Genomic DNA, 27,129 nt, shown 5'->3' with positions numbered 1-27,129 from the left:
CAGCTGGAGTCTGGTCTGGGCCTGCCTTGGCCTCCCGGGGTTTCCCAGAGAAAGACAGTTCATCTCCCACTGGTGAGCTGGGTAGGTGAGGCAACAGAGAGAGAAGGAGACACAGAGGAGGAGACAGAGAGAGGGAGAGAGACAGAGAGATACAGAGAAAAGTCCAAGAGAAAAAGACCAAAAGAGACAGGGAGACAGCGAGAAATGGAGAAAGACACAAAGTCAAAAAAGAGATAGGGAGTTCCCACCATGGCTCAGTGGTTAACAAACCTGACTAGGAACCATGAGGTTGCGGGTTCGATCCCTGGCCTCGCTCAGTGGGTTAAGGATCTGGCATTGCTGTGGCTGTGGTGTAGGCCAGCAGCTACAGCTCCAATTCTACTCCTAGCCTGGGAACCTCCATATGCCACATCTGTGGCCCTAAAAAGACAAAAGACAAAAAAGAGGCGGGGGGGGGGTTCCCTGGTGGCTCAATGGGTTAAAAGATCCCATATTGTCACTGCAGTGACCTGGGTCACTGCTGGGGCGTGGGTTCAATCCCTGGCCTAGGAACTTCCACATGCCAAGAGTGCAGTCAAAAAAAGAGAGGAGGGGGTGGAGAGACACAGAAATAAAAAAGAGGTGGAGACAGATACAATGACAAAAAAAGAGATGGAGAGAAACACAGAGACAAAGAGAGAGATGGAGAGAGACACAGAGATAGTCACCAAAGGAGAGACAGAAGGAGAAGATGATGAGACAGAGACCTGTCAGGCAGAGATGGGAGTAATCCAGGGGCCCCCGGCAGAGGGTAGCTGAAGATGGGCTGGGGTCCTGACCCCCAATACCTGGAGGGATCCAGAAGGGAGGAGAAGGGAAGACAGGAGCCCCCTCCCCCCACCTCACCCTTACTCTGCACCTCCCCACACACAAGACTTCTTCAGCCCGCCCAACCACAGATGGGGAAACTGAGGCCAGCCAGCGCGCTGCTGGCATCCTCCCGGGCCAGCACTGTGCCCGAACGCCCATGTGGGACCTGTGTCACCAGGTTAAAAATGGAAACTGGTCGGGCCTTTTTTTTTTCCTTTGAGAAAATCCTAGGCCCAAATAAGGCGAGGGCTGCGGGAAGGCCCGTGAGCTGGCCAAGTCCTCCTGAGCAAGCAAGCGAGTGGCGGCTAGCCCAGCCGGCCTGGGCTTGGGCCTCCTCCAAGACTCGCCCCGCAGCAGGGCGGTGCACCCCAGGAGCCTATAAGGGCTTCTCCTCCACCCGGCCGGCTCACTCGACCCCGACGCCGCTGCCGCCGCAGGCCCCTCCACGCCCACACCCCCTACCCACTGCCCAGCCATGGAGGCCATCAAGAAGAAGATGCAGATGCTGAAGCTGGACAAGGAGAACGCCATCGACCGGGCCGAGCAGGCGGAGTCGGATAAGAAAGCTGCTGAGGAGAAGTGCAAGCAGGTGAGGTAACTCCCTGGGCCACCCCGCGGGTTGCCTAGCACCCTCTCTGAGCTGGGGAGGTTCTGGGGTCCAGGGTGGGGGTCTGGGAAACCTTGGTACGTGGGGGTTGGGCGGAGACAAGGGGTGATGCTCTAGCTGAGAAAGAAGTGAGGGGACCATTGTCTTCCCTGGAGGGGTCCCCGAGCTGAGAGAGAGGGAGCCAGCTGGACCCACTTCCTAGCGGGGACCGTAGGAGCAAAGAGACTGAGAAAGTGTGAGAAACCGTGTGAGAAAGCAGGGGTGTTTGTGTGGGCTGGTTGTGTGTGTGCAAATGTGAGTGTGCGGAGGTGTTTTGTGGTGAGTGTATGCTGGGGGAGCTGAACTAGATGGGGGATGCTCTGAGTGTGTGTGAAAGCGTTTGAGCATTTGTGTGTCCACATGTGCTGTGTGTGTTTCGGCTATGTGAAGGGGTGAAGGTGACGGAGAATATGTGTGCAGAGGGTGGCCTGAGCATGTGGCTGTTGGAAAGTGGGTATGAAAGAGGGAGGTGTTTGTGAGTCTGTGTGTGTGTGTTGATGGTGATATTGGCAGCGGTTTGTGGCGGGGGGGGTGGGGGTGGGGGAACTGGTTGTGTATCTGCTTGTGCTAAAGTTTCGTGGCACTAATGGAATGTGCATTTGTCAGGTTGAGTGTGTGTGTGTGTTGAGGTGACTGAGCTGGTTTTGTGTGTGTGTGTATGTGTGTGTGTCAGGACAGGTGCAGGCCTGTCAGGGTGACTGTGTTTCTGTTGTGGCATCTGTGTGGGTGACCCAGGGCCCGTGTCAGGACATACTCAGGTGTGACTGTGAGTGACTGCCCAGGGAAGGTGGCCAAGTGTGGGTGTGTGCGGGAGTGGGAGGGCGCTGTGACAGGCTGCAGGGGCAGCTGGGTGATGGGGTCTGGGTTGCATGGAGATTAAGGGTGAACCTGAGAATCCCAAGATGTCACTGTGTATCTGGGGTGCCCTTGCTGTGAGCCTGACAGGGGAAGGCCAGGGTGCCTGTGGCAGGCAGAGGCCCTGGACCCTGAGCTTTGGGGACAAGATTCTCAGGAGGCTGGGGAAATAAGGGTACACCAGGGACCTAATGGAAGGACAGTGGGCAGAGGGCTGGGCAGTCCCAAGGCCATGGCTTAGAGCAGAGCTGAAGTCAGTTGTCTGGGTCTAGGTGGCCAGAGCAGCCAGTGAGAGGGAAGAAGGGGGCTCTGCCCCACAAGGTTCATCCACACCCCTGGCGCCAAGCCCTCAGGGGCATCAGGGTCTTGGATAAGCCCCAGGATGGTGACACCAAGTGCCCAGCCCTGCCCAGCCCAGGCGCCAGGCCAGCTCAGCAGGTAAAAATGCAGGCTCTGAGCTCAGACTGGCTCAGTTCATAGCTCAGTCACTGAGCACCCTAGGGCAAACACCGTCACCTCTCTGTGCCTTGGTGGCCACATGTGTGAGATGGGGAAGTGACTGGTGCCTCTCTCACCACCTTGGGAGGACTAGAAGTAACCATGCAGGTGGAGCTCTTGGCCTGGTACCTGGTGCAGTGTAGGTGCTCAATAAACTCAGGATTCTTTCCTGCCCTGCCCATGGGCCTCCCCATCCCCCAGTGTCCCAGAGCTGCCCTAACAGGCTGACACATCCGTACAGGACAGCCCCACCCCAGTGCTCCCTGCCACAAACCTTCCTCCTCCCTCCCTGGCAAACACAAACGCCCATCCTGTGCTGACCCAGAGCTGCCGGCTTCCATCCATCTTTTAGCCCTTACCACAGGGGGCTTAGCTAGGGAATCAGAGAAAAGCAACTTCATGGCTCTAATTTTCACTAAGGTGTGAGTGACTGATACAGTATATTCTACCAAAGCAGACACAAGTTCAAAAAGGAAGGCTTCTCAAAACCCAGTCAGCTGCCTGGCCAGGGACAGTTTCTCTGGTCTCCAGCTGGATGTTCATTCTGTTCTTTTTTTCCCCCACAAAGCTGCCCACTAAAGCAGATGTGTGCTCAAATCCAGCCTAGGTCATCTTCTAGCTCTGGGATTCTGGGCAGACTGCTGCCCCTCTCTGAGCCCTCAGTGTTCTCACCTGAGAAGTGGGGACAGGGCATGGAACCCGAGATTCCAAAGGTCTAAAGTAGAAGCCTGAGCCCCATAGTGCAGATGGTCGGTTCTGCCTGGGAACAAAGGCAGAGGGTTGTAAAGATTTAACTTATCCAGAGTGCCTTATGCTGCTGGGGCCAGAGAGCATGGGGGACTCTCAGGGACACTGCAGCAAAGTCCCAGTTGCAAGCCCTCTCTGTACAGTATGGGGATAGGACCAGGAGGCCCAGCCTGCCCACTTCCTGCCCGATCCACTCCCAGGGCAGTGACATCCGCCACAACTGGCCTTTGACCCCACATCCTGCCTCAGCCCTGCCCAAAAGCCCCATTTACAGGGACAAAGATATATGGTCCGTGACCCTCCAGGCTGTTTTACAGGCAGGGAAACTGAGGCCCTAGAAGGAAGTGACTTGAGAGAGACTTTCCAGAGCCAGGGCAAGGCTCACCTCCACCCCACCCTCACCCCAGCAAGGCACCACGCACCCTTATCTGCTTTGTGTGTGGAATTCAGACAGAGGGAAGGAACCCAAACTGTGTCAGTTTTATTTATTTTTCAGACCCAACACCAGCCACTGAAGGGTTTGCACTTGTGTCATTGATTCTTTCTGTAAACTCCCTCTACCCCTGGGGTTCGCCATGGGCCCAGCCCTGTGCTGGGCAACGCTGGAGCTGGGCAATGCTCAGCAGCAGGTCTGTCTCACAAGGAGTCCCAGGCTGGGGGAGCCAGAGACAAAGAGACCCCCTGCCTCAGGGGTCAGGGTTGGGCCAGAGGGTGAGACAGGCACTGGGGGCAGCAGTGCAGGCTGCCCAGGGGAGGGGGCGATGGTGCTGGGTGTAGAGGGTCAGGGAAGGCGCGTGTGCTGGGCAGTGGGGCACAACATAGCCTGGCGGTTGCACAAAGCAGCTTTGGAGTTGGTCTGACAAGAGTTCAAATACCCTATCTATATGGCCTTGGGCAGGTCCCTTTCTTGTTTAGGAACTCAGTTTACCCTTCTGTGACAGGAGGCTTCAGTGTGATGGTATTTGTAACGTGCCTGGCGCATTCTAAATCCTTCATGGCCCCTTGTCCACCTTATCACCATCCCATCTACTGTTGTCCAAACATTGTCAGAAAAAGGCACCAAAACCCAATAGTCTTTACACCCAAATGAGCCCAATGCTGCAGAATTCAGTGTCACTCTTGCATGTTACAAGAGTGCTGTGCTTGGCACGGAGTTGGCCCCATAGTAAATGCTGTATGCCGAAGGAAGTCATATGGGCAGTGGGTCAGGCTGACCTGTCTTTACAGAAATTGGTTCATTTTCTCAGTCAAGGTGGAAGTTCAGGGCCCTCAGAGACCACCATGTCAATTTTGCAGATGAGGAGACTGAGGCCAGAAGAGGGGACGTAAGTCTGCACAGCTGGTATTTGGAGTCAGGCTTCTGGGCTCCTTGTCTAGAGGTCAAGGTCAGGACCAGTGAACTCTGACTTAAACTGGAGCTGCTGCCACCTTCCTTTGACCCCTCACTCCCTCTCCCATTCCCCAGCTCAGCAGTAGGACACTCAGCAGCCCTGGAAATGGGGATAGCAGCCTTTAAGAACTTGCTCATGCGTACACACAAGCACACACACAGCACCTGGCACATTTTGCACATCTTGGTAATAAACATGAGCAAGTCAGGGAAGGATGCAGAAAAGTGGGCCTGGCATGAATGCCTGTTCAGAAGTGGGTTCAAATCTTGTGCTGTGTGACCCTCAGAAAGTCACTCACCCTCTCTTAGCTTCCTGCTGTGAGGAGGAAGCAGGAGGACCATACAGGGCCCACTGGGGGAGCATGGACAGGACCAGGGGTCTAACTGCCTGAGACAGAGTCAGATCCAAACCTGAGCTGGACTGCACTCCAGCCTAGAGTTAGGGGAGGGGGATAGAGGTACACAGAGGAAGTGAGGGTGACAGAGGCAGCTTCCTGAGCTGACCCTTGACTGGTGCAGTGGGGCAAGAGGGAGGAATAATGGAGATGGAGAGATGAAGGGGTCTGTGGTTTGTATCGCTTCTCATATTGTGGTTGCTAGGCGGTGGGCAAGGATCGCAGGATAAACAAAGAATACTGAAAATTTGGAGAATGTAAGGGACATTTTTATTAAAAGGAACACGGGCCAAATGCAGAAGAATTAAAAGCTTTAACCCGAGCCTTTCAAGAAAGTGATCTTTATTTTTTTATTTTTATCTTTTTAGGGCCAGAGCTGCAGCATATGGAAGTTCCCAGGCTAGGGGTGGAATCGGAACTGCTGGCCTATGCCATAGCCACAGCAACACCAGATCCAACCAGGTCTGCAACCTACACCACAGCTCACAGCAATGAGGTATCCTCAACCCGCTGGGTGGGGCAGGGCGGGCGGTGGCCAGGGATTGAACGTGTGTCTTCATGGATACTAGTCAGATTCCCCCACTGAACCACGACAGGAATTCCGAAAGGGATCTTTAGAGTAGCTTTTGGAGTTCTAGTTGTGGCTCAGTGGTAATGAACCCAACTAGTATCCATGAGGATGCAGGTTTGATCCCCGGCCTTGCTCATGAATTAAGGACATGGGTATCGCCATGAGCTGTGACATTGGCTGGCAGCTGCAGCTACACATCCTGGGAACTTCCATACGCAGCAGGTAGCTCTCTTCCAGAAATCCCCCAAAGTCCAGAAGAGGGCAGGGAATTGGGCCTTTAAACCCTTCAGGGTTTTTTTATGAGAACCACTCTTTCAAGCAGTAGGGAGCCATGGCAGGTTCTAGGCACAGGGAAAGTAAACATAAGCTTAGGATGCTTCTCTGGCTGCCAGTGTGGGACACAATTAGGTTGAGGGTAGGAGAATGGTTCATGTCCAGGGACTGAGGCTCCCCAGAAGAGGCTGCAAAATTGAACTCGTGTTTCTAGGAAACGTGTCGGGACTTGTTTCCAAAAAGCTGCGAGCAACTCCTCAAGGGTATCGGAGGACCCCAAGAAAGATAAGTGCAGCTGGTCCCAGGACAAGGCAAGGATGTGAAAGTCATATTAACAGGTAGCATTTATTGAGTGGTGCATAACATTGTTATCCTGTTTTACATATGAGGAAACTTAAGACCAGAGAGAGAGCCAGAGGATTCTTGTGAATGTGGGGGACACCCCTGCACCGGCGGGGACTTGACCCCCAGGCTGACGTGTCCCCCGATCTGTCCCCAGGTGGAGGAGGAGCTGACGCACCTCCAGAAGAAGCTGAAGGGGACAGAGGATGAGCTGGACAAATACTCCGAGAACCTGAAGGACGCGCAGGAAAAGCTGGAGCTGAGCGAGAAGAAAGCCTCCGACGTACGTGTCCAGTAATGGGGGCGCCCGCGACAGGGCCAGGCAGGAGCCCCGGGGCCGGGCGGGCGGGAAGCGCTGGAGGAAGAGGAGGAGGAGGAAGAGGAGAAGGCGGTGCCTCCCGGCGGTTTCTCCAAATAAGTCCTGAAAAGGGGCACTTTCCAGCAGCTGCGGCCAGCGGTGCCGACGTCAGGCCCTCCCCCAGCGGTGCTGACGTCGACGGCCGGGCAGGGTGACCTCATCGCCCCGACGGCGGCCCTGCCGGGGGCGGGGAGAGGCAGGGGCGGCCCCCCGGCGTAGGCAAAGGCTCGGGGGCCGGGGCGCGGCTGCTGCAGCTCTTGCAAGAGCAGAGCCGAGCCGAGCGCCCGCCGCTGCCCGCCGCCCGCTGCGTGCGCCTCCGCGCCATGGCTGGCCTCAACTCCCTGGAGGCGGTGAAACGCAAGATCCAGGCCCTGCAGCAGCAGGCGGACGAGGCAGAGGATCGCGCGCAGGGCCTGCAGCGGGAGCTGGACGGCGAGCGCGAGCGGCGGGAGAAAGTGAGAGCCTGCACCCCGGCCCCGCGCGCCCCGGTTCCCGCACCCTCGGCCCCAGCGAGTCCTTCTTTCTTCCCTTCTCCCGGTGCCGCCCGCTTCCCGCGCTCCCCGCCCAACTGCCTACCGCTGTCGGCCCCCCTTCCCCCATTATCCCACCTTCACACCCTTGGGCCACGGAGCTTCCGATCGTAGACCCGGAACCCGAGACCCTCTGCTGAGACCCCTTCCTCCATCGCCTTCCTTGTTCCCTGGCCTGGGAGGGGGCGCCGCATCCGGATCGGGCGGGGCCCGCCGAGAGGGAAAAGGGGGGTTGGGTTGGTGGAGGGGATTGCGTGATCCTGGACTGGGGAGAGAGGGGTTGGGGGCACCCTGCTGCCTTCTGACTCGGGGCTGGCGCCGGGGTCCGGGCGGTGGTGGCGGGGGGAGAGCTGCGACTCGACCTGGGGGCGGGAAGTGAGAGTGGAAACGTTGAGCTTCCATTGTCTGGAGTTGCACAGGCCGGTACCGAGAGTGGGGGTGGGGGCGTCGCACTTTCTCGCCTCTTCCGAGGTTTCCCGGTTCCTGCTGAACTTTCCCAGCTGTTCCCAGGGGCGCGGCGGCGACGTGTCTGCTCCAAGCGGGGGAGGGGGGGCGGAAGTTCAGTACCGAGCCGCCGGCCTTTCTCTCCCCAGCTGGCCCCTGCAGGAACGAGGGCTGTGAGACCCTGACTTTCTCTAGAAGCCCCTTGGAATGCTAACAAGGGGCCCTCGACCCACGATCGTTTTGGGTGCCTCCGCTCCAAGTCGCGGGCCCTGAGGCAGATAATGGGGCTGAATGAGAAGGGGGCCTCAGCTCCCTCTCCATGCCCTGACTGACTGCCCCTTGGGACGGGACAGGGGTGGCAACCCCTGGGGCTGGAGAGAGACCTGTATTCCAATCCCATCACATACCACTTCATACTTAATTCCTAGGAGCATGTCTCCATCTGTAAAGTAGGGGTGACAACAGTGCTGACCCCTAGGATAGCAGTAAAACCATCCTGCATAGCATCTGGCATATAGTCTGTGCTCTATTCCTGGTCTTTTTTCTTCCATCCCTCCATCCCCAGACAAGCTCAGTCTAGTGGGGATAAGTGGGGCTGATTAGCATTCCAGGGGCCTCTGTGTTCTGTAGTGGGAGCATGGCAAGCTAGCAGTGGGATAAGACTTCAAAGTGGAGGTGGGGCAGGGTCTTATAGAAAAAAATTAAGAGTTTGCTGGAACAAGAGAGTTTGTGCAAAGACTCATAAGCAAGAAAGTTGGGGAAAGGTGTGGGAGCCAAGGGTTCCTGAAGGCTGGAGCACTGAGACTTGGAATGGGGACCCCAGAAGTGGAAAAGATTCCCAGCCAGATGGAACTGCCATATGTATTGACAGTTGTGGAGAAGGGCCACAGACTGCCTTGCTGCTGGCCGGCGTCAAAAGCGTTTAATCTTGTAAGGACTGCTCTGGCGTGAAGAGGCCTCAGAAACCTGGTGTAAGCCTCCAACAGTAGCTGGTTTGGCCTCTTTCACACACGTACCCGGCATTACCCTCCCTCTGATCTCATCCCAAGTCATCTCGCTGGAGGACAATTACTTCTGCTTAAAAATGGCCCTGAGCCGTAAGCCAAGAATTAGAAGTGGGACAGTCCAGTTGGGAGGAAAGATGTTTTTGGAAAGTTTTGAACTTCTTAAAAAGTTCACTTTTCAAAGCGTGCTCCTCTCGGTCAGAAAAGGGAAAAAGCCTTAAGAAGTTTCCTGGACTAAAGGAATTAAGCCCAGGATTGGGGGGTGGGGATAAAAAAAAAAAAATCTTTTCAGTCTCTTGTAGAGAAAGCCAAGAGGCAGCGTGTGGCAGACTTCTGGGTCTGCCTCCCGACAGCTGGTTTCGTTTAGATTTTTGTGTGATTAACCGACATCTTCCTGTTTCTTTGCCACATGTATCTAGCAAGCCTCTTTTGCCTTATAAGGGAAATCCTTTGTAGAGTGTAGAAGCTTTGATTGCAGGAAGGGGTGGAGCCCAAAATGACTAGCAGTGACTAGCAGTTTTTCAAAAATACGTATATATGTATGTATGTACATATATGAATGCATCTCAAAGCTCGTTTGATTCCAGATAGTTGAAAATGTGCCAAAAGCGTGGTTGTCGGGATTCAGAATCCCTCACGTAAGAAGCTCTTTTTTTTTTTTTTTTTAAAGACAACTCATGAACCAAGCACCTCAGCATGTTCTAAAAAATCAATTCCTTGACTACTAATGGGCATGAGGGTTTTTTGGAAGTGACAAAACTGTTTTAGAATTAGATAGTGGGGGTTGCACAATTTTGTGAATGTACTAAAAACCATTTGGGGATAAAAGTCAATTCTTGCCCCAGTTGCTAAAGGAATTAAGATTAATGTAATCTAAAAAGAATAAGAGTTCCCATTGTGGCTCAACGGATTAAGAACCCAGCTAGTATCCATGTGGATGTGGGTTCAATCCCTGGCCTCACTCAGTGGGTTAAGGATCCAGCATTGCTGTAAGCTGCAAAGTAGGTTGCAGATGCAGCTCGAATCTGGTGTTGCCATGGCTGTGGCTTAGGCTGACAGATGCAGCTCCAATTCTGCCCCTAGCCTGGGAACTTCCAGTTGCTGCAGCCCTAAAAAGAAAAAGAAAAAGAAAAAAAAAAACCTAAAAAGAATAAAAGACACTCACTCATTGGAAGGAGTGGGTGACATTTCTTTTTTTTTTTTTTTTTGCTTTTTTAGGGCCATACCCAGAGCACATGGAAGTTCTCAGGCTAGGGGTTGAAACCGATCTATAGCTGCCAGCCTACACCACAGCCACAGCAAAGTGGGATCCAGGCCATATCTGCAGCCTACACGAAGGCTCATGGCAATGCTGGGTACTTAACCCACTGAGCAAGGCCAGGGATCAAACCCGAATCCTCATGAATCCTAGTCGGCTTCATTACCACTGAGCCATGACGGGAACTCTGACATTTCTTACACTAGTTCATCAGTGGTTTAAATGGTGTTTCAGATGAAGTTGTGATGAGAAACACCTACAGGAATTTCCTCTCTCTCTGCTACTAGGACTCTGGAACTGAGAAAAGTTCCCTGACTCTGTTTTTTAGCAACTCTGGCCTCATTCTACCACTCCACTAATTTTTACAGCCTTCCCAAATTTGGAGATTCTTTGTCTTGTTATGAAGAAGCCAGGGTGGCTTTATACTTTTCATATCAGTTGAGCTCCATTTTACCAATTCTCAATATTCCCAAGTGTGTGGCCTTGAAGCCCCCGCAGGATTCAGGGTATAGGTTCAGCAAGGGGAGAACCCTGGGCTGGAGCTCCGGAAGCTCCATGACACTGAACAAAGCTGCTTCCTCTCTCTGGATCTCTCAGTTTCCCCAACTATAAAATGGGTGAGATACAAGAGGATCAAATGAGGTGAAATCATGGCAGTAAGAGCAGTCCTTTGTGGGACTTCCCACGTGCCAGGTGCAGTGCCACACCCTTCTGTTACAGTCCCCGCAGAGGTGCAAAGGAACCAGGCCCTGGCATAGGGAGGCTCAGACAAGCGGTAAAGCATCCTGCCCTATGCCACATGGCTGCAAACTGGCAGTGGGGACTCTGACCCAGCAAGATCTCAGAATTCTTGCTTTTTTGATCTCAGAATTCTTGTTTTTGGAGTTCCCTTCATGACTGAGTGGTTAGCGAATCCAACTAGAAACCATGAGGTTGCAGATTCAATCCCTGGCCTCGCTCAGTGGGTTAAGGATCCAGCGTTGCCGTGAGCTGTGGTGTGGGTCGCAGACACGGCTCGGATCCCAAGTTGCTATGGCTCTGGCATTGGTCAGCAGCTACAGCTCCGATTGGACCCCTAGCCTAGGAACCTCCATATGCCGCTGGCGCGGCCCTAGAAAAAGACAAAAAAAAAAAAAAAAGGAATTCTTGCTTTCACGCCTGCCACCATATCACCTTCCTTGTAGATGAAAAGCCTGTATCATCATTCTGACATCTCTCCCACACCGGTACCTAAGTTTTCTTTCTTTTCTTATATCTCTTTGTTCCAACATCTCTCAGCCAGCCTGTGGTTATGGATGGAATTCCGACAGGGCTGCCCTTATCTCCCGCATCTCATTCCCAGCTGTATGGGCAACATGTAACTGAAGCGTCCAGATTCTTGCATTTATCTTGCCATTTGGGTGACAGGAAACAGACCTTATGTGACAGGGTGATCCAGGTCACTGGTGGCCTTGCTCTAGAAATCCCAGGGAGAGGCCATGGAACATACCTGTCTCTCTCCTGTATTAACTTGACAGCCCATCCTGTTGTGGGACACATGTCTTTGTTGAGCAGTTGATGTTCGACAACCTTTGGAGAAAAGATCACACGGAAGATTCACATTCTCCAGATAAGATAGAGTGAATTCCTTACCACCTGGATTTCTGGGTTGGCTTTGGCGGGAGAAGTGTGTTAGTAGCAGGGAAAGAGTACTGTGTGAGTGCAGGAGGCTCCCACTGCTGGCTGGCCTGTTTCCTTCTTAACTTGGCTCCACCTCTCACCTCCCTAGGCCGAAGGGGATGTAGCAGCTCTCAATCGGCGCATCCAACTCGTTGAGGAGGAGTTGGACAGGGCTCAGGAACGACTGGCCACAGCCCTGCAGAAGCTTGAGGAGGCAGAAAAGGCTGCAGATGAGAGCGAGAGGTAAGAATGCTTTGAACCTTTAGTGTCTGCATTAGTGTTTGCTTCTGGGAAACGGGGATCGTGCTATGCAGCCAACCTCCCAGGGCTGGAGTGATAATTAATGAGAGCACATGGACTTGCGCAAGTGCACATATGTACACATGCATGATAACGCCTTGTAAACCATCATGCTGCATGTAGAGGCATCTGACCTTGTGGAGGTTTATGAAGGAAAACTCCCAACAGGCAGAGGAAGGCAAAAAATGGGCAGGTGTAAGATTGCAGCTGTGACTGTCACTGGCAATTAGTTTGCAGAGCACTGGTTCACATAGTCTCTGGAAGCTACAGTGCATCTTGTCCACGTTCTCGAGACATCAGTTTCCAGGGTCCGGGATGAAAATTTGGAAGGAGTTATCTGCAGACATGATCGTTAATGGTGCTTCAAGCAGGCTTTGGGCTACTGGGCAGCTGTATGTCAGAAACATGCACAGACTGGTCCCATTAATGTACTTGCAGCTGATAGAAGTACTCACCTCCAGGGCATCTTCCTGCTGCCTCCAGCAGGGTACTGTGTCCTCCAGGGCAGGCCAGTTCTCTGGCACCTCTTGGCGCAGGTGCTGGGGGACTGAGGGCAGATCGTGTCATTCACAGAAGCATCCATCTCCATGTGGTAGTAAATGGGTTCCTTCTGTGGTGATGGTGAGGGCTGGGCCAGTGGTCATCTCATATCGGCCACACCATCACACCAGAATTCTCACTGGACCCATCCACCATCGCTCTCTGATATAAACTCCTCCCAAGGATTCATTCCTGATGGTACTGTTGTGACCATACACTGGAGATGCAAAACCAACTGGGGGAGTCTTGGAGATTGACTTTTTGAGTTGCCCAAATGGGAAATTTCTTCATGTGCAGTGGAGTAGCCCCTACCAGAGACACAGATTCCAGGGCAGGCTCTGCTTCAGCCACTTAATAGAGGAAGAAAGTGGAAGTTCAGAATGGCCGCAAGGAAGTGTGAAGGACCCAGTCACAAGTTGTTCATGGCTGTGCCTGGGGGCTAGATTAACTGCTACCCTTGTTCATTTAGGCCAGCTTGGCCAGATATCTCACTTCTAAGACCTCCCCAGGGCAAACCAAGAGAGCCTGGGATGGTCCCACACTTGTTGGTATTGTGTTAGCAGAGGCTTTTGATGGCATCCTTGTTAGAGACTGCTGTTGAGATAGAAAGAATTCTTCTATACTTGCGAGCTAGAGGATCTATATACATCTTTCCACTGCCACTCATCGTGTGGTCTTGGGCAAGTCACTTTGATCTCTCCGTTACTGCAGCCAGTTTTCCAAGCTTGCTGATCTGGAGGCCTTGTACATGTGTGGAGGACCTTTTGGTAGTTATCTGAGAATGGTAGTGATAGCCCCAAGGTAGGCGTTGATTGGACAGCAAGAGGTATATGGTCCTCTGCTGTGGGCAGGCATGACAGACATCAATACATTATCCTGGGCTGGCCTCTTCTTTGGAGGTCTCTGGTCTTACTTTGGCCACTCCAAGCAGTGCAGGCCAGAGTGAGCTCCATTTCATGGTCAAAAGATGTATGGGACTCCCAGCTGTTCCCAGGACACTGTCCTTTGCAAATTACATGTATCCACTTCAGTTCAAGCCATCCTCACCTGTCTCCTTGTGGGCATTTACCTGCCTTTAACCTGATCTTCCCACTGCATTCTGGTTTCCACTTACTCCTGTTTTAGAAACCCTCCTATGGTCCACCCACTCTGACCTTTCTGCCATAGTCTTTCTTTTCTCTGGGGCTTTTTTGTATAGCTCTTTCTCACTGAAGAATGACTTTCCCCTCCTTATTAATTTGTGGACTATCTTCTGGAAAGCCTCTCATCACACACACACTCACACTCACACACACACACACACACACACACCCTTCCCTCTGCAGCAGAATTCATCATTGCCATAGCCGAGCTGGTCCCAGCCTCTGATCACATCGTTATAACTATTGGCATACAAGTTCCCCCGTAACTAGTTAGAGATTATAGGCTGGGAATGTGGACTCTGGAGCTGCATCACCAGGGCCTAAATCCCAGCTCCACCACTTACTTGTCTATATAAGCTTGAGTAAGTTACTTAGCCTCTGTATGCCTCAGCTCCTCCCTCTGTGAAATGGGGGTAATGTACCTGTTTCTAGAGGGGTTAAGTTTAAGGCACTTAGTGCCTGGCATTCAGTAAAGAGGAAGTGTATATGAGCAGCTCGACAGTGTCCTCTTTGGGGTATGGTTCTTGGTAAATGTCAGAGCAGTTCCATGGAGGTGTGTGATTAGGTGGTGATGTGTGTACGGAGGTAATGACGAGGTTTGTTCCTCGCAGAGGAATGAAGGTGATAGAAAACCGGGCCATGAAAGATGAGGAGAAGATGGAGATTCAGGAGATGCAGCTCAAAGAGGCCAAGCACATTGCCGAGGAGGCCGACCGCAAATACGAGGAGGTGAGTGGGGATGAGTGGGGCTGGCAGATGGCAGCAGCAGGAAGTAGGGAGGAAATGGATCTGTGATAGGGAGAACCCTGGGGCTGCCTAAAGGAAGCTCTTGGTTAGCTCAGCTGTCCTTCTGCATCCGATCTGTTTTTCCTGAGATAGCCACTTGGCCAGGAAACTGTATCAGCCACAGAGACAAAAGTCCTGGGAAACTCTGTGACACTCAGACAAGTGGGTACTTAGTGGGAAAACCAAGTGATCAGATCAGGTCCTGCAGCTGGGCATTGTGACACAGCTAGGCTAAAACGGGGAACTGTGGTCCCCAGCCATGGGTCTTCAGACCAGAAAAGCTCAGTTGTTTCTTCCGCCCGCCCCCATGGTCCCATCTCAGCCTCACTCCTGGGGCCTAAGGGAGAGAAGTTAGATTTTCCCCAGCACTGTTGGAGTCAGAGCATGAGCAGAAAGCCCCACACTGTAGTTGGTCTGGGCGTGGCCTTGCTCTCTGCATGGGGGAGGGCATCCTATTAGACATGGCTGCTGGGAGTCAGTCTTGGTCAATCCTTCCTGTCTCTGCAGGTAGCTCGTAAGTTGGTCATCCTGGAGGGCGAGCTGGAGAGGGCAGAGGAGCGTGCCGAGGTGTCTGAACTGTGAGTAGCAGGGCAGGACTGGGGCCCAGCTCAGCTCAGGGGTAGAGCGGGAGGGAGTTGGTTGTGCTGGGCATGGACACCTACCAGGGTCTCTGGTCCAGTGGCTGGGCGTCTGGGACTCATTGCTCAGTCCCTCTGCAGCTGACAAAGAGTGGTGGCGACCGTTCTTACTGCCCTGGGAAGTGCTGCCCACGTGTTGACTCTTCCCACAAAGGTATTGGGAAATAGGAATGAGGCAGGCAATAGCAGAGAAGCCCAGAAGTCCCATTTTCCCAGAGAGGACATCTCAGGAGGCTCTGTCTTCTTAAGAGAACACTGACCTGGAGTTCCCTAGAAGCTCAGCAGGTTAAGGATCTGGCATTGTCACGGCTGTGTCACGGGTTCAATTCCTAGAACTTCTGTATGCCGCGGGCACAGCCAAAAAAAAAAAAAGAGTACTGATCTATAGAGGGCAAGTTACCCTGTCAATGTCAGTGTTTAAATGCCTTATTCTTGATGTCATTGTTTGGCTGTGACACATTCCTAGGGCAAAGGTGATAAGCTTGACCAGAGTCCTCACAAGCTCCAAAAAAAAAAACCAAAAGTCTCTCTCCTCAGACTTCGGTGAGGAATCCATCTCCCATCTCTCCAGAGCATCCCACAGTGCTGAGAGAGAACTGGATTCAAAAATCCATTCCAAGTTTGCTTCCTGGAGTGTCCCGTGTAAGCTCTAATTGCTGTCTCCCAGCCTCCTGCACTCCATCTCACTCTTAAAACACCTTCCGGAGTCAGCCTCATCAATCACAGATTTCACAAGTCCCGGTTGCCTCAGACTTGGCGGGAGCCCAGGAGTGCTTTACAAACCTTCCAAATACTCCTCAGCCTGCTGCGCCTTTGCCTGGCACGATAGGGTTTTGATAAGTACACAGTGCAGTGTCTCAGAAAAAGCCATTAACATTTTTCCCTGCATTCCTTCTGGGGGCCCCTGGCAGCATGGATTCCTTCTTTTTGAAGACTTCTTTTAGGGGAATTGCCTGTTGTAAGGGGAGATAAGACACAAAAATCCTTTGTCTTTGTGCAGAAAATGTGGTGACCTGGAAGAAGAACTCAAGAATGTCACCAACAACCTGAAGTCGCTAGAGGCTGCATCTGAAAAGGTTGGTGGTTGGCTTGAGCTGGAGGGTGATTTGCCAGATTTTCTTCTTTTCTTGCCCCCAGGTGCACAGGAGCATGCCAGGGAATCAGGGATCTGACCTCTATTTGCTAACAGTAGTTTTGGTGTCCAGCAGCCAGGTTTTTTCCCCCTATAGAAAGGGATGTTCGGTGGCTAGATTTCCTTCCTTCGTGGGGTCTTAGCACCATCTTTTATCTCCACCTCCTATGAAGGTGGGGATGGAACAAGAGTTCAGAACCTGGTCAGGCTCCTTATTAGGGAGATCTGAGCATCACTGTACACATAGAGCTTCACTCTCAACTGAACCTACAAATTCCTCTAGAAATACTTTCTAGAAGGTCGAGTGGCAGTCACAGGTGGAATTGTGCTTTTTAGGTTGAAACAGTACCCAAAGGAGGGAGTGCAAGGAATAACACACCCACTGCTTCCACTTACCGTCCCCCCCGCCCCGCCCCCGCCCCATTGAGCTTATTTCAGAAACATTCCATGTTGGTCACCTCCAGTGTTTTGAACCTGCTGTCCACTCAGCCTGGGGTGGCCTTCCCTTTGCTCTTTGCTCAGTAACCCCTTTCTCATCCTTTAGGTTTCTATGTAAGAGGCCCACCCCGATTGCTCATTTAAGTTAGTTGTTTCTTGACTGCGTAGCCCTAACTATTTCTTTTCCTATCATGATGGTTGATCACATTTATCTTAATTCATGCCTTCCTTGCTAGATGGTAAGTTTTAAGGACAGGGACTCTGCCTATCTTGTTTAGAGCTATGTCATTAGTACTAGCGTGGTGCCTGGCATAGAGTTCATATTAGAATAGTGGGTGAATAAATGCAGTCTGGGTGTGTATGCCAGACGCGGCCCTGGTCACAGGGATAGATGCTGCAGGGATGGTATGCCTTCTGCTCTCCAAGACCTCACAGTCTAGATGAGTAGAGGGGGTGACAAAGTTAACAGAGTGTCGTGGGGCTTCAACAGAGGGACTTTGGAAAGTTGGGAAAGGTGTCACAAGGAGGTGACGTTAGAAAAGACTGTAGAGTGAGCGTGATGCTGGCCAGGAGCTCAAATTACAGAGTCAGGTTCCGGTCACGGCTTGGTCACTTCATAGCCATGTGACCCTAGACAAAGTACAGAACCTGTCTGTGACTCTTTGCTCATCTGTAAAATGGGAATGATGCTATCTAGCAACTAAACAGGCATTTGTTTTACCTAATTAAAGTTTACCTAATATTCACTGGAGTTGAGCCTTAAAAGGTAAATACAACTTGCGGCCGGTAGCAGTGTTGGAATAGAACATTCCATGCTGGGGGAGCCCCCGTCGTAGTCAAGGGCTAGGAGACCAGAGTACACAGAATGTGTTTAGGATATGGCCAGCTTCTTGGGGAAGCCAGTGGGAAGAGGACTTGGAAACATAGGTTAGGCCAGCTGCTGTGGCGGGCCTTGAGTAGCATATTTCCATTCCATCTGACCCATCTTCATCTCAGGCCTTGAGATCAATCCCATCCCAGAGGGATCTCCCCCAGATTCTCTGAGTTTCACACATTTCTTCTGCAGGGAAACGTGCCTGTCTCTACTTTGCTTCTTGGGGCACATTCATAGTTTCTAGCACACACTTTTTTCCAAGGAAGAGGGGGTGAGCATTTTATCCTTTTTTTCCCCCCTCCTTTTTAAAAAGCAGTGTTTTGGTCTCTCCCACAGTATTCTGAAAAGGAGGATAAATATGAAGAAGAGATTAAACTTCTGTCTGACAAACTGAAAGAGGTAAGTGTGATCCCACCCAGCTGGGTCAGGTTTCTCTGGGGGCTGGTCATGAAGCAGTCATAATGACTCCTTTCTTTTGCCCTAGGCTGAGACCCGTGCTGAATTTGCAGAGAGAACAGTTGCAAAACTGGAAAAGACCATCGATGACCTGGAAGGTATGAAATTACCATCTAATGCTGTTTACTCTACCTCCCCTTACACGACACATCCAGAGATAGTTGGAGGAGATCCAGAAGCACTGAGTTGGGCTCTGATTGCCTTAGGATAGTGAAGTGCACAGTGATGTCACATCTGGAGGCCTCAAGCCCTGGAAGGGGACAGTGAAAATCAGATTCAGACTAGGGTTGCCATTTTTTTCAAGAAGTAAAATATTTCTGCTTAATTAGCTCCACATGTGAGTACAAAGACCCAAATATGGCTGATTTTTTTCAAGTCTTTAGAATTTCCTTCAATTTGCTCATTTCTGAGATGCCTTGCATTTTTTAAATGCCTTACATTTTTACAGAAGCTCTCCCAGAGAGAGCAAAGCTTATCACTATATGAGAAAATGGAAATTTAGAGAACGTAGAGACCTGAATAAAGACTCCAGTCTGACAGCCTGGTGCCCACATATCCCAGAATGGAAGATTTCCATCTTTAAAAAAAATTCTGTCCCGTGTTCTTCATGAAATAACCCGGAAATTCCAAAATCTTGGGGTTCAAATGAAATCTCCCAAACTGCATGTCCCACCCAGAAAGGGTATAAAACTCATTCCTCAGACCCTGTGTCCCAATGTTTGGTTTGGGACGTGAGGTTTCCATAAAAGGGAAAATGCCCCATTCCAAAGTATAACCTTTGGACTGGATGAGATCACTAAAAGTCGGAAATAACCTGGGGGTGGGAGATTGTGGGGGGAAGCTCTCTCCATTTCTGGTCACCATTCTGTCCCTTGCCACTTAGAAATCACTCCATAACCTGTTTTCTCATTCGTTTTACCTAGAACACACTTTCTCCTAATTCATGCTTTGTTTTCTCACTTTTTTCCTTCCTCTCGTTGCTTATGTGAGGCACTCCATTCCGACCCTCGAATTCTGTCCCCTGTACCTCTTCTGAACTCTCTCCCTGGGGACTTCCATCCTCTAGACGAGCTATATGCTCAGAAGCTCAAGTACAAAGCTATCAGCCAGGAGCTGGACCATGCTCTCAATGACATGACTTCTCTCTAAGAGGCAGCAGGGGTGCCGCCCTCTATCCTAGCAATACTGAAGTCTGCCTTCTCACTGTGGTGCCTACACTCCCGTGGGCTTCTAGAAGCTCCAGTGTCCTGCCTCCTGGTTTGATCTGTCAAGCCTTCTTCTGCTGTGACTGTGTGACCCAAATAAAGATAGGCAATCCTCTTCTTCACACCCTCTTATTTTCATTTTCTCCACTTGCCATTTTTGAGCTGTAGCTGTTAAGCCCTTGACCATGGCTGCAGCCAAGAGTGAGTGGTTCACATGAAGAGCTCGTTTCAAAAAGAAAATTATGCCCACTTGATTCTCTTCTGACAATGTGAAAACAAAAGCCATTTTGGCCTGAGCTCTCAAATGTATTAGCTAATTGTATCTGCATGCCAGTAGCAGTTTTTCCTTAAACTGAAGTTGTTTTGGAGACTCATCAAACCTCTTAAGCAGCTTAACTTGCAAAAATCAGAAGGTTTTTCTCTAAAAAGAGTCTACCCTTGGATGGGGCTCAATCTCTGGATTCAAACAGCAGCAATGACATTCTGGTCTTACTCCTCCTCTTCTTGTTTTCTCTGTGTTATACGTGGAGAATGGTGCCTGGGGTTCCCTGTCTTTGCTGTTCACGGAACGTCTCTCAGCTCTCAGCCCCAGGAGGAAGTTCACCAGTGAAGCTCACCTCTTATCCCCTGCCCTTAGAAAACAACTCTACGAGGAATTAAAGGGCATCCCATTTGCAGGGAAAGGGAAAGGAAACTGCTGGAATGCCAAACAAAGGAAGTGAGGTGCTTCTTTCCTGAGTTCCAAACAAAGTTGCCTGAGATGCTGCCGTCTCACCCCTGATATTTACTGTGAACCAGGAATTTGGTTTAGTTGGAACTCATAAGGTTTGCATGTGGCTGTTAGTAGGTCACACCTATAGTGACGAAGAGCTCAGTGGCTTTCCCAAGGGAATCCAAATTTCAAAGAGCCTATCCTGTTCTCCCCTGCACCTCACCACCACCACCTCAAATTGTCCCAGAAATACAATTTGAAGTCCAAACCGTCTTCCAGACTGCCCCTTGAACCTGAAAATGGCATGAAAATCTCCAATTAGAGCATTAATGTGGGGTCAAGAGAGCTTGGTATTCCTCATCCGGTAATTTTTTATTCATGTAGGAACCTCTGTCACAATTCTTTATATTCATTTCTCCAAAATACATTTTCCCTGAACTACCGACACCCAACCTTTCTCTGTTCCAAACTGCCGTCCACCATGAACTTCTGCGTTAACCACTCCCCTCACATATTGCCATACATGTACCCCTGGAAAGATTATAAACTGTGTAGGGGTGGGTGTCTTTTGTTTGCTCTGTGTATTTGCTCCTGGGATTTTTCCAGACATATGTAGCCTCCGCCCTTTGAAGTAACTGCAGCCCTGCCTATCCAGTCATTCTGCCTAACTAAGCACTTGAGTGGAACTTCATTTACAGAGATTAGGGCTGTGGACATCTACTACTACCTGTTGATAGTGTGTGGTCCTATCACACTTCTCAAAGGCAATTAACTCTTTAAGGGAAAGTTATTTTCTCTCCGACCTAATAACAAAGTAGATGCCGGGGAATCAAAATGGCAAGCAAGGTGCAATAAGGTCAGGGTTTGTAGTTGAGGGACCTAAATTCGAATCCCAGCTCTATCATTTTTGGCTTTGCAACCCTAAATAAGCTACTTAGCTTTTCTGCAAAATAAAAGTGATAGCTCAATTGGAGAAATTGATTGACACACAGTAGGCACTCAGTTACTCTCTGTTAATCCAGACTGGAGAGGCCCACATCACTGTTCCGACAGAATTCTCTCACCTTCAAAGATTAGATTTTTAAGTGCCACATCAAATGAAAGGCTCAGGAGTTGTAGTTGAAAGGCTGACATCTCTTACAGTCATTTTTTTTTTTTTTTTCCTGAAAATTTCCAAGCTGATCATATCACAGTATATGAGGCATTTTGCTTTCCTCTGGTATTTTAATGAGCCTTGGCCTGGTCCCTTATCAGCCATCACTCCATGCAAACCAGTCCTCTCGTGCTCTGTCATGCATAGCTCTAAATGGCATTTTAAGCTTTGGGGTCTTGTTGGATTGTTTGTTTTTTTCATTTGTTTCATCAAGCCAGTCACTTAATAACATACCTATAGTCTGGCTTAAATTTCAGTCATGTTGCATTTACCTGGGGTTTGGTTACATTGCTGTGGACACATAGACACAATGATGCAATTATGCCTGGAATTTAAACACTCATTTCCAAAAGCTCCAAATGAAAGAGGGTTACAGGATTATATTTCCCTACCATAAATTCAGTTAACCTGCACTAGGGAGAAAATGTATTAAGTCATCCATATTTCAGACTAAAATCTTACATTCATATAGCATTTCCTAAGTTCTGAAGTATTTCTCATTTGTTCCTGATAATAACCCCCATACTACACATTGATATTATTATCCCCATTTGACAGATGGAGAAACTGAGACCTAGAAAGGTTAAATGGCTTACTTTAACACATGACTAGGGCATAAATCCAGGTGTTCTGACTCTAGGATTGCCATATTTAGCATATTAAAACACAGGAGACTCAGTTAAATTTGAATTTCAAATAAGCAATGAATAAATTTTTGGGAGTTCCCGTTGTGGTGCAGTGGTTAACGAATCCGACTAGGAACCATGAGGTTGCGGGTTCAGTCTCTGCCCTCGATCAGTGGGTTAAGGATCTGGTGTTGCCGTGAGCTGTGGTATAGGTTGCAGACGCGGCTCGGATCCCGCGTTGCTGTGGCTCTGGCGTAGGCCCATGGCTACAGCTCTGATTCGACCCCTAGCCTGGGAACTTCCATAAGCCAAAGGAGCAGCCCAAGAAATAGCAAAAAGACAAAACATAAAAAAAATAAAAAATAAAAAAATAAATTTTGGCATAAGTATATCTCAAGGAGCATCTGGGATACACTTATGTGGAAAAAAAAATTTTTTTTTTGTCTTTTTTTCTAGGGCCGCACCCGCAGCATATGGAGGTTCCCAGGCTAGGGGTCTAATCGGAGCTATAGCTGCCAGCCTACGCCAGAGCCACAGCAACCTGGGATCCGAGCCGCTGCAACCTACACCACAGCTCACGGCAATGCCACATCCTTAACCCACTGAGCAAGGCCAGGGATTGAACCTGCAACCTCACGGTTCCTAGTCAGATTCGTTAACCGCTGAGCCACGACGGGAACTCCTGTGTGGAAAAATTTATTTGTTGTTTATCTGAAATTCAAATTTAACTGAGCACTCCATATTTTATTTTGCAACCCTATCTGACTCCTTTATTCGGTAATTAGCATCTACTAGTCCGTGGTGTTCTGTTATAATTAAAATGCAGAGTATTTTCTTTGCTCTTTCACTCTAGCAATATGGAGTTTAGCAATTTTTTTTTTCTTTACCAAAGATGCTTATTAATTTATTTTTCCCTCATTCTTAATTCTCACCAGAAAAACTTGCCCAGGCCAAAGAAGAGAACGTGGGCTTACATCAGACACTGGATCAGACACTAAACGAACTAAACTGTATATAACCAAAACAGAAGAGTCTCGTTCCATCAGAAACTCCAGAGCTACGTGTTTTTCTCTTCTCTTGTAAGAAGTTTCTTTTGTTATTGCCTCTTTGCTTTGCTGGAAATGTCAAGCAAATTATGAATACGTGACCAAATATTTTGTATCAGAAAAGCTTTGAGCACCAGTTAAATCTATTCCTTCCTTTTTTTCAAGTGGCACCAGCTTTTTCAGCTCTATTTTTATCCTTAAATTGCATTTATTCCTAAAGTAGGCAGGGTATTTCATATTGAGCATACTCTCTTAAGACTGAGGGCATTTGGTTCCTGGGAGAATAGACAACCCCACACTTTAAAAATACAGACTCCAATGTCTAGTCATGGGTCAATTTAAAAAGTTGAAGAATATCCACTGCTGGTCACACTATAGGAGGCCAGGGACCATCACATTAAAATGAGTGGGGATTTTCCAGCCAGAGTAAAAAAAAAAAAAAAAAGAGGGTGGTGGGGTTTACTGTGGGAAGTCATAAACCACAGAGAGATTAACCTAATCATCCTGGCTCCTTTTCCACCCTCCACCCGTGCAGAACAAACATCCTCTGAGTGGTCAGCATGAGAATGCCTGGTAAAAAGTCATAATTACCCAAATATTTTTCTGGATCCTTGACATGCTCCTCTATGTTTCTTTCATTCTAGAGTTGTTCTCTGAGGAGCTGTCTTATTCCAATAATGACCCATGCTTGTCTGCTCTGATATGAGGCCATCCACTTAGCAGGAGTGAATATTGTAGAATTCAGTCCCATTCAGAGAAGCTATATCATAAAGACTGCCAGCCATCAATAATTGAGCAAGATTGTTTTCTAATAAACAAATATTGGGCAGAACGGGCCTCTGACAGCAAAGTAGATATACCAATGTAGCTGGCCTAACATCATCTCCTCTATACTCTGGGAATGGCAAATTAGAGATTTACTTATCTAGAATTTAATCCCTTCTTCAGGGTCAAGTTAATAAATAAGACCAAGAAACTCCTGATTAAACTGGATATGGAGTATTTTATAGACAGGGCTGCACATTTTGGCTTTATTATATTTCCGCTTTCTCAGTTAACATCTCAGAGCTGAAACATTCCATACGCCCCAGCAGTGTGGGGGCCAACTCAAGTTTACAATTCTGACTAAAAATCACCCTGCTTCTAGCTTATCTGAACCCTCTGCCCCTCACTCCTATTTATTAAGCGTCACACTACCCAGGAGATACACTAGCAAATTGTGCAATTGAATAAAATCCACACTTTTCATTTAGATTCTTGCAACTGTATCATATGTAACAGTATCACTTTTTCTACATTTTGGTCAAATAAATTTTTACATAAACTTCAATTTGTGTGAATTTTAGAATGTGTGAGGACATAGACAGCATTTTGGTGCAACAAATGTGAATGGGATAGAAAGATAACTGTGCCAAGAAACTCAAGGGTTATTGTTTTGCTGTATACTATGCTTCATAAGGATTATTATCTCTATGTTACAGGTAGGAGCCCTTTGCCTTAGTAAATCAAATCTCCTGTCCTTTGTTATCCCCAATCCTACCTAAGCCAGACTAAAAGAATGAGTAAAATTTTAGCAGACCAGATAGAGCAGGAAAGATGGTCCCTGTGCTTGAGTAAGGTCCCTGTGCCTGGGTAAGGTTTTCTCTGTGTTGCATTTACAAAGGGAAGAAGTAGGAAAGCTAGAAGGTAGGTGCAGTCCACACTGATGAGAGCCTGAAGTTAATTTGGTCAGGAATGAAGAGCCACTGATCAATAATCAATAAATTAAATAAATACATTAGGAAAATCCACTTAGCATTCATTCTGAGGAAGGTCTACAGAATGAAGACCTTGAAGAGTCAACAGACTAGAGGTAAGAAGATCAGTTAGGAAGGTATTTCAGTTAATCCAGGTATATGCTGACATACTGGAAGAAGAAGGAAGAAGTGATCTGAAGGAAAGTAATCTTAAGACTTAGCTTACTAGATGGCAAGGACTCCAAGAAGAAAGTGCCAAAGATGACTGCAGTTTCACTACCTGAATTGCTTTGATATTTGCCTTCAAATATGATTTTGGGAAAGGGAATTAGGGAACTAAAAGAAGAACTGAAAGCCTTTAAAACATTAAACAATTTTTTGTTACCAAGTCCAACTAAAAACATTTACTTCATTTTAATTCAACATTTAACTGACACTGTGAGCTTGCTGATATGGTAGATGCAGGGAATGTCTACGAATAAAGTATAATGCTTCCCTTTAAGTGCCCTACCATTGCTAGACTGAAGTTCCTCCTCTCCCCACTGCCTTGGGCTGTAATCTAATCTCAGTACACTGTTTTAGTCATCCTTGTGCCTCAGTACCGAATGTAAGTATTTAATGTTTGTTAAACTAACCTGTCTCTGCTCTTGGGGTGTTCCCAATCCCATGAGGTGTGGGTGGGACAGAGGGTGAGGTTAGGACCAGGTTGTGAGGACTCTGCCCCGCCAGTAGACCCTGTTTTAGACTGAGCACACTGCAGGGTGTAATCTGGATTAGTGAATGATCAGGGAGACCAGTGGAGAGATGTGATGATCTGACAGGCATTAGAAACAGAAGAGCAAGATTCAAGAGCTATTTAGAACCTCCTTAAAAAACCAGGATGAGTTCCCATCATGGCACAGCAGAAATGAATCTGACTAGTATCCACGAGGATGCAGGTTCAATCCCTGGCCTCCCTCAGTGGGTTAAGGATCCAGTGTTGCTGTGAGCTGTGGGTGTAGGTCACAGATGTGGCTTGGATCTGGCATTGCTGTGGGTCAGATCTGGCATTGCTGTGGCTGTAGTGTAGGCCAGCGGCTACAGCTCCAACTCGACCCCCTAGCCTGAGAACCTCCATATGCCTCGGGTGCGGCCCTAAAAAAAAAAACATAAAAATAAAAAACAGGATGAGAGGGATGAAAGAAAAGTGTTGGAGATGACTTGGGTTTCACTTGGTAATTAAAGACAAGCTAGTGTGAGTAGATGACAAATTCAGTGGAGGACATGATGAATTAAAGTATCTGACAGATCCAAAAGCAGGCACCCTGAAAGCATTCGGGACATGGAGTAACAGCTGGACTATGGGTTCTCTAAGAACTGAGAATCACCAGCATGGAGATGGTAGAAGCCACGGGAGTGAGTAAGATCACCATGAAAGCAAGAACAGAGGTAGAAAGAACCAAGAGAAACACCAATATCTAAGGGAAGAGCAAAAAATCCCAAAGTAGACTGCAATGGAACCTTAGAATTAGAAGCAGCACCCTGAGAAGGTAAATAGAGGGAATAAAAGAAGCAGGCAAATAACATGGGAAGAGTACAAAGAAAAAGATCTGTGAGAGGAGGTGGTCAATAGTATCAAATGCCACAGAGGCTGAATGCAGCCAGGTGGTCATTGCCTCTGGTTGGTTGAAGCTTTTCCTAACCAGAGCCAGATTAGCCAAAGAATGTGAAGTGGGACAGTGAGGAGAGGCAGCAGTCATCTTTTGTCAAGATCCTTGGGAAGCCTCCAGGCCTGATAGCCCAGAGTGACACATGGCGGTGAGTCCACCCAAGTGATGTGGCTCATCCCTACCACGCAGAAAACTATCTGATCAAGACCTTAGCCTCTGAAGCTGTTCGGTTTGAGTTCAAAAACCAATTTATCTGGTTAAGAGCCTGGGAAAGTCATTTAACCTCTCAGTCTTGTTTTCTCACCGTAAAACTTGGTGGGGGGAAGCGTGAACACACACAATAATACCTACCTCGGTGGGTTGGGGTGTGGACAAAATATTTTATAAATTTTTTTATAAGTGCTGACAACACTGGCAGGCACAGAACCAAAAGCTCTTTAGTATTCCCTCTAATTCTCACTATCCGAACTCTCTCGGCGGGTTCCAAGGCTCCAGGGTGCAACTCAGACGGCTGACTGGGTCGCGGCGGGAGAGGCTCTGGGACAAGTCCTGGGCAACCTCTAAATAGATCCAAGGGAGCATCCTGAGGAGTCCTGCGGACCTCGGGGCGCAGCTTGTGGCTGAGGCCTGGGTGTCTCTAGGAAGATCCGCTGGCCAGCGTCAAGGCCCCGGAGCAAGTCTCGAGGGGGCCTCGTTTCGACTATGACGGTACTTCTGCTCTCCTATCTCTTCGGCTCCGCCCGGTCTGACACGGAAGCCTGCAGACCGCACCACCACCGCCACGCCACATTCCCGCGCTGGACCCGACGCTAATTGAACTTGCTCCGGCCTGGAACAGCAAGAGCCAGAGAACACCCCCACCACCCGCGTGCGCCCT

The 27,129-nt window shown here is 49.2% G+C and overlaps 2 protein-coding genes and 1 long non-coding RNA gene across 7 annotated transcripts; 1 reads left to right on the top strand and 2 right to left on the bottom strand.

The window, feature by feature from the left end:
* Positions 1-1,257: 1,257 nt before the first annotated feature.
* Positions 1,258-24,197, top strand: TPM4 (tropomyosin 4). 2 transcript variants are annotated; one of them, XM_005661198.2, is made up of 9 exons: positions 1,258-1,438; positions 6,724-6,849; positions 11,929-12,062; positions 14,413-14,530; positions 15,095-15,165; positions 16,226-16,301; positions 18,006-18,068; positions 18,154-18,223; positions 22,757-24,197. In XM_005661198.2, exons 1-9 carry the CDS (start codon positions 1,325-1,327, stop codon positions 22,837-22,839), a joined length of 855 nt encoding a protein of 284 aa, XP_005661255.1. In that variant the 5' UTR covers positions 1,258-1,324; the 3' UTR covers positions 22,840-24,197.
* Positions 6,551-11,843, bottom strand: LOC146405444 (uncharacterized). 4 transcript variants are annotated; one of them, XM_085012531.1, is made up of 4 exons: positions 11,650-11,821; positions 7,908-8,054; positions 7,533-7,816; positions 6,551-6,987 (listed from the first exon to the last, which is right to left on the bottom strand). In XM_085012531.1, the coding sequence occupies exons 1-3, from the start codon at positions 11,680-11,682 to the stop codon at positions 7,535-7,537; spliced, it is 462 nt and encodes a 153-aa protein (XP_084868657.1). In that variant the 5' UTR covers positions 11,683-11,821; the 3' UTR covers positions 6,551-6,987; positions 7,533-7,534. The 4 variants fall into 4 exon arrangements, with proteins under 4 accessions (XP_084868657.1, XP_084868659.1, XP_084868656.1 ...); XM_085012532.1 differs by having other exon boundaries at positions 6,792-6,921; XM_085012533.1 differs by having other exon boundaries at positions 6,551-7,816; positions 7,908-7,983; positions 11,650-11,843.
* On the bottom strand, positions 16,150-27,105 carry LOC146405443 (uncharacterized). Its single transcript, XR_014837462.1, has 3 exons — positions 26,604-27,105; positions 18,236-18,375; positions 16,150-16,178 (listed from the first exon to the last, which is right to left on the bottom strand). It is a non-coding gene; the product is annotated as an uncharacterized LOC146405443 (long non-coding RNA).
* Between the last annotated feature and the right edge of the window lie 24 nt (positions 27,106-27,129).

This window comes from Sus scrofa, chromosome 2 (genome assembly GCF_054392235.1).
Source record: "Sus scrofa isolate SSC_HxYL_T2T_F1_AM1 chromosome 2, Sscrofa_HxYL_maternal_Yorkshire_Landrace_v2.0, whole genome shotgun sequence".
Taxonomy (NCBI): Eukaryota; Metazoa; Chordata; class Mammalia; order Artiodactyla; family Suidae; genus Sus; species Sus scrofa.
The sequence above is the reverse complement of the archived record's forward strand: the minus strand, read 5'-3'. Positions and strand labels throughout refer to the sequence as shown.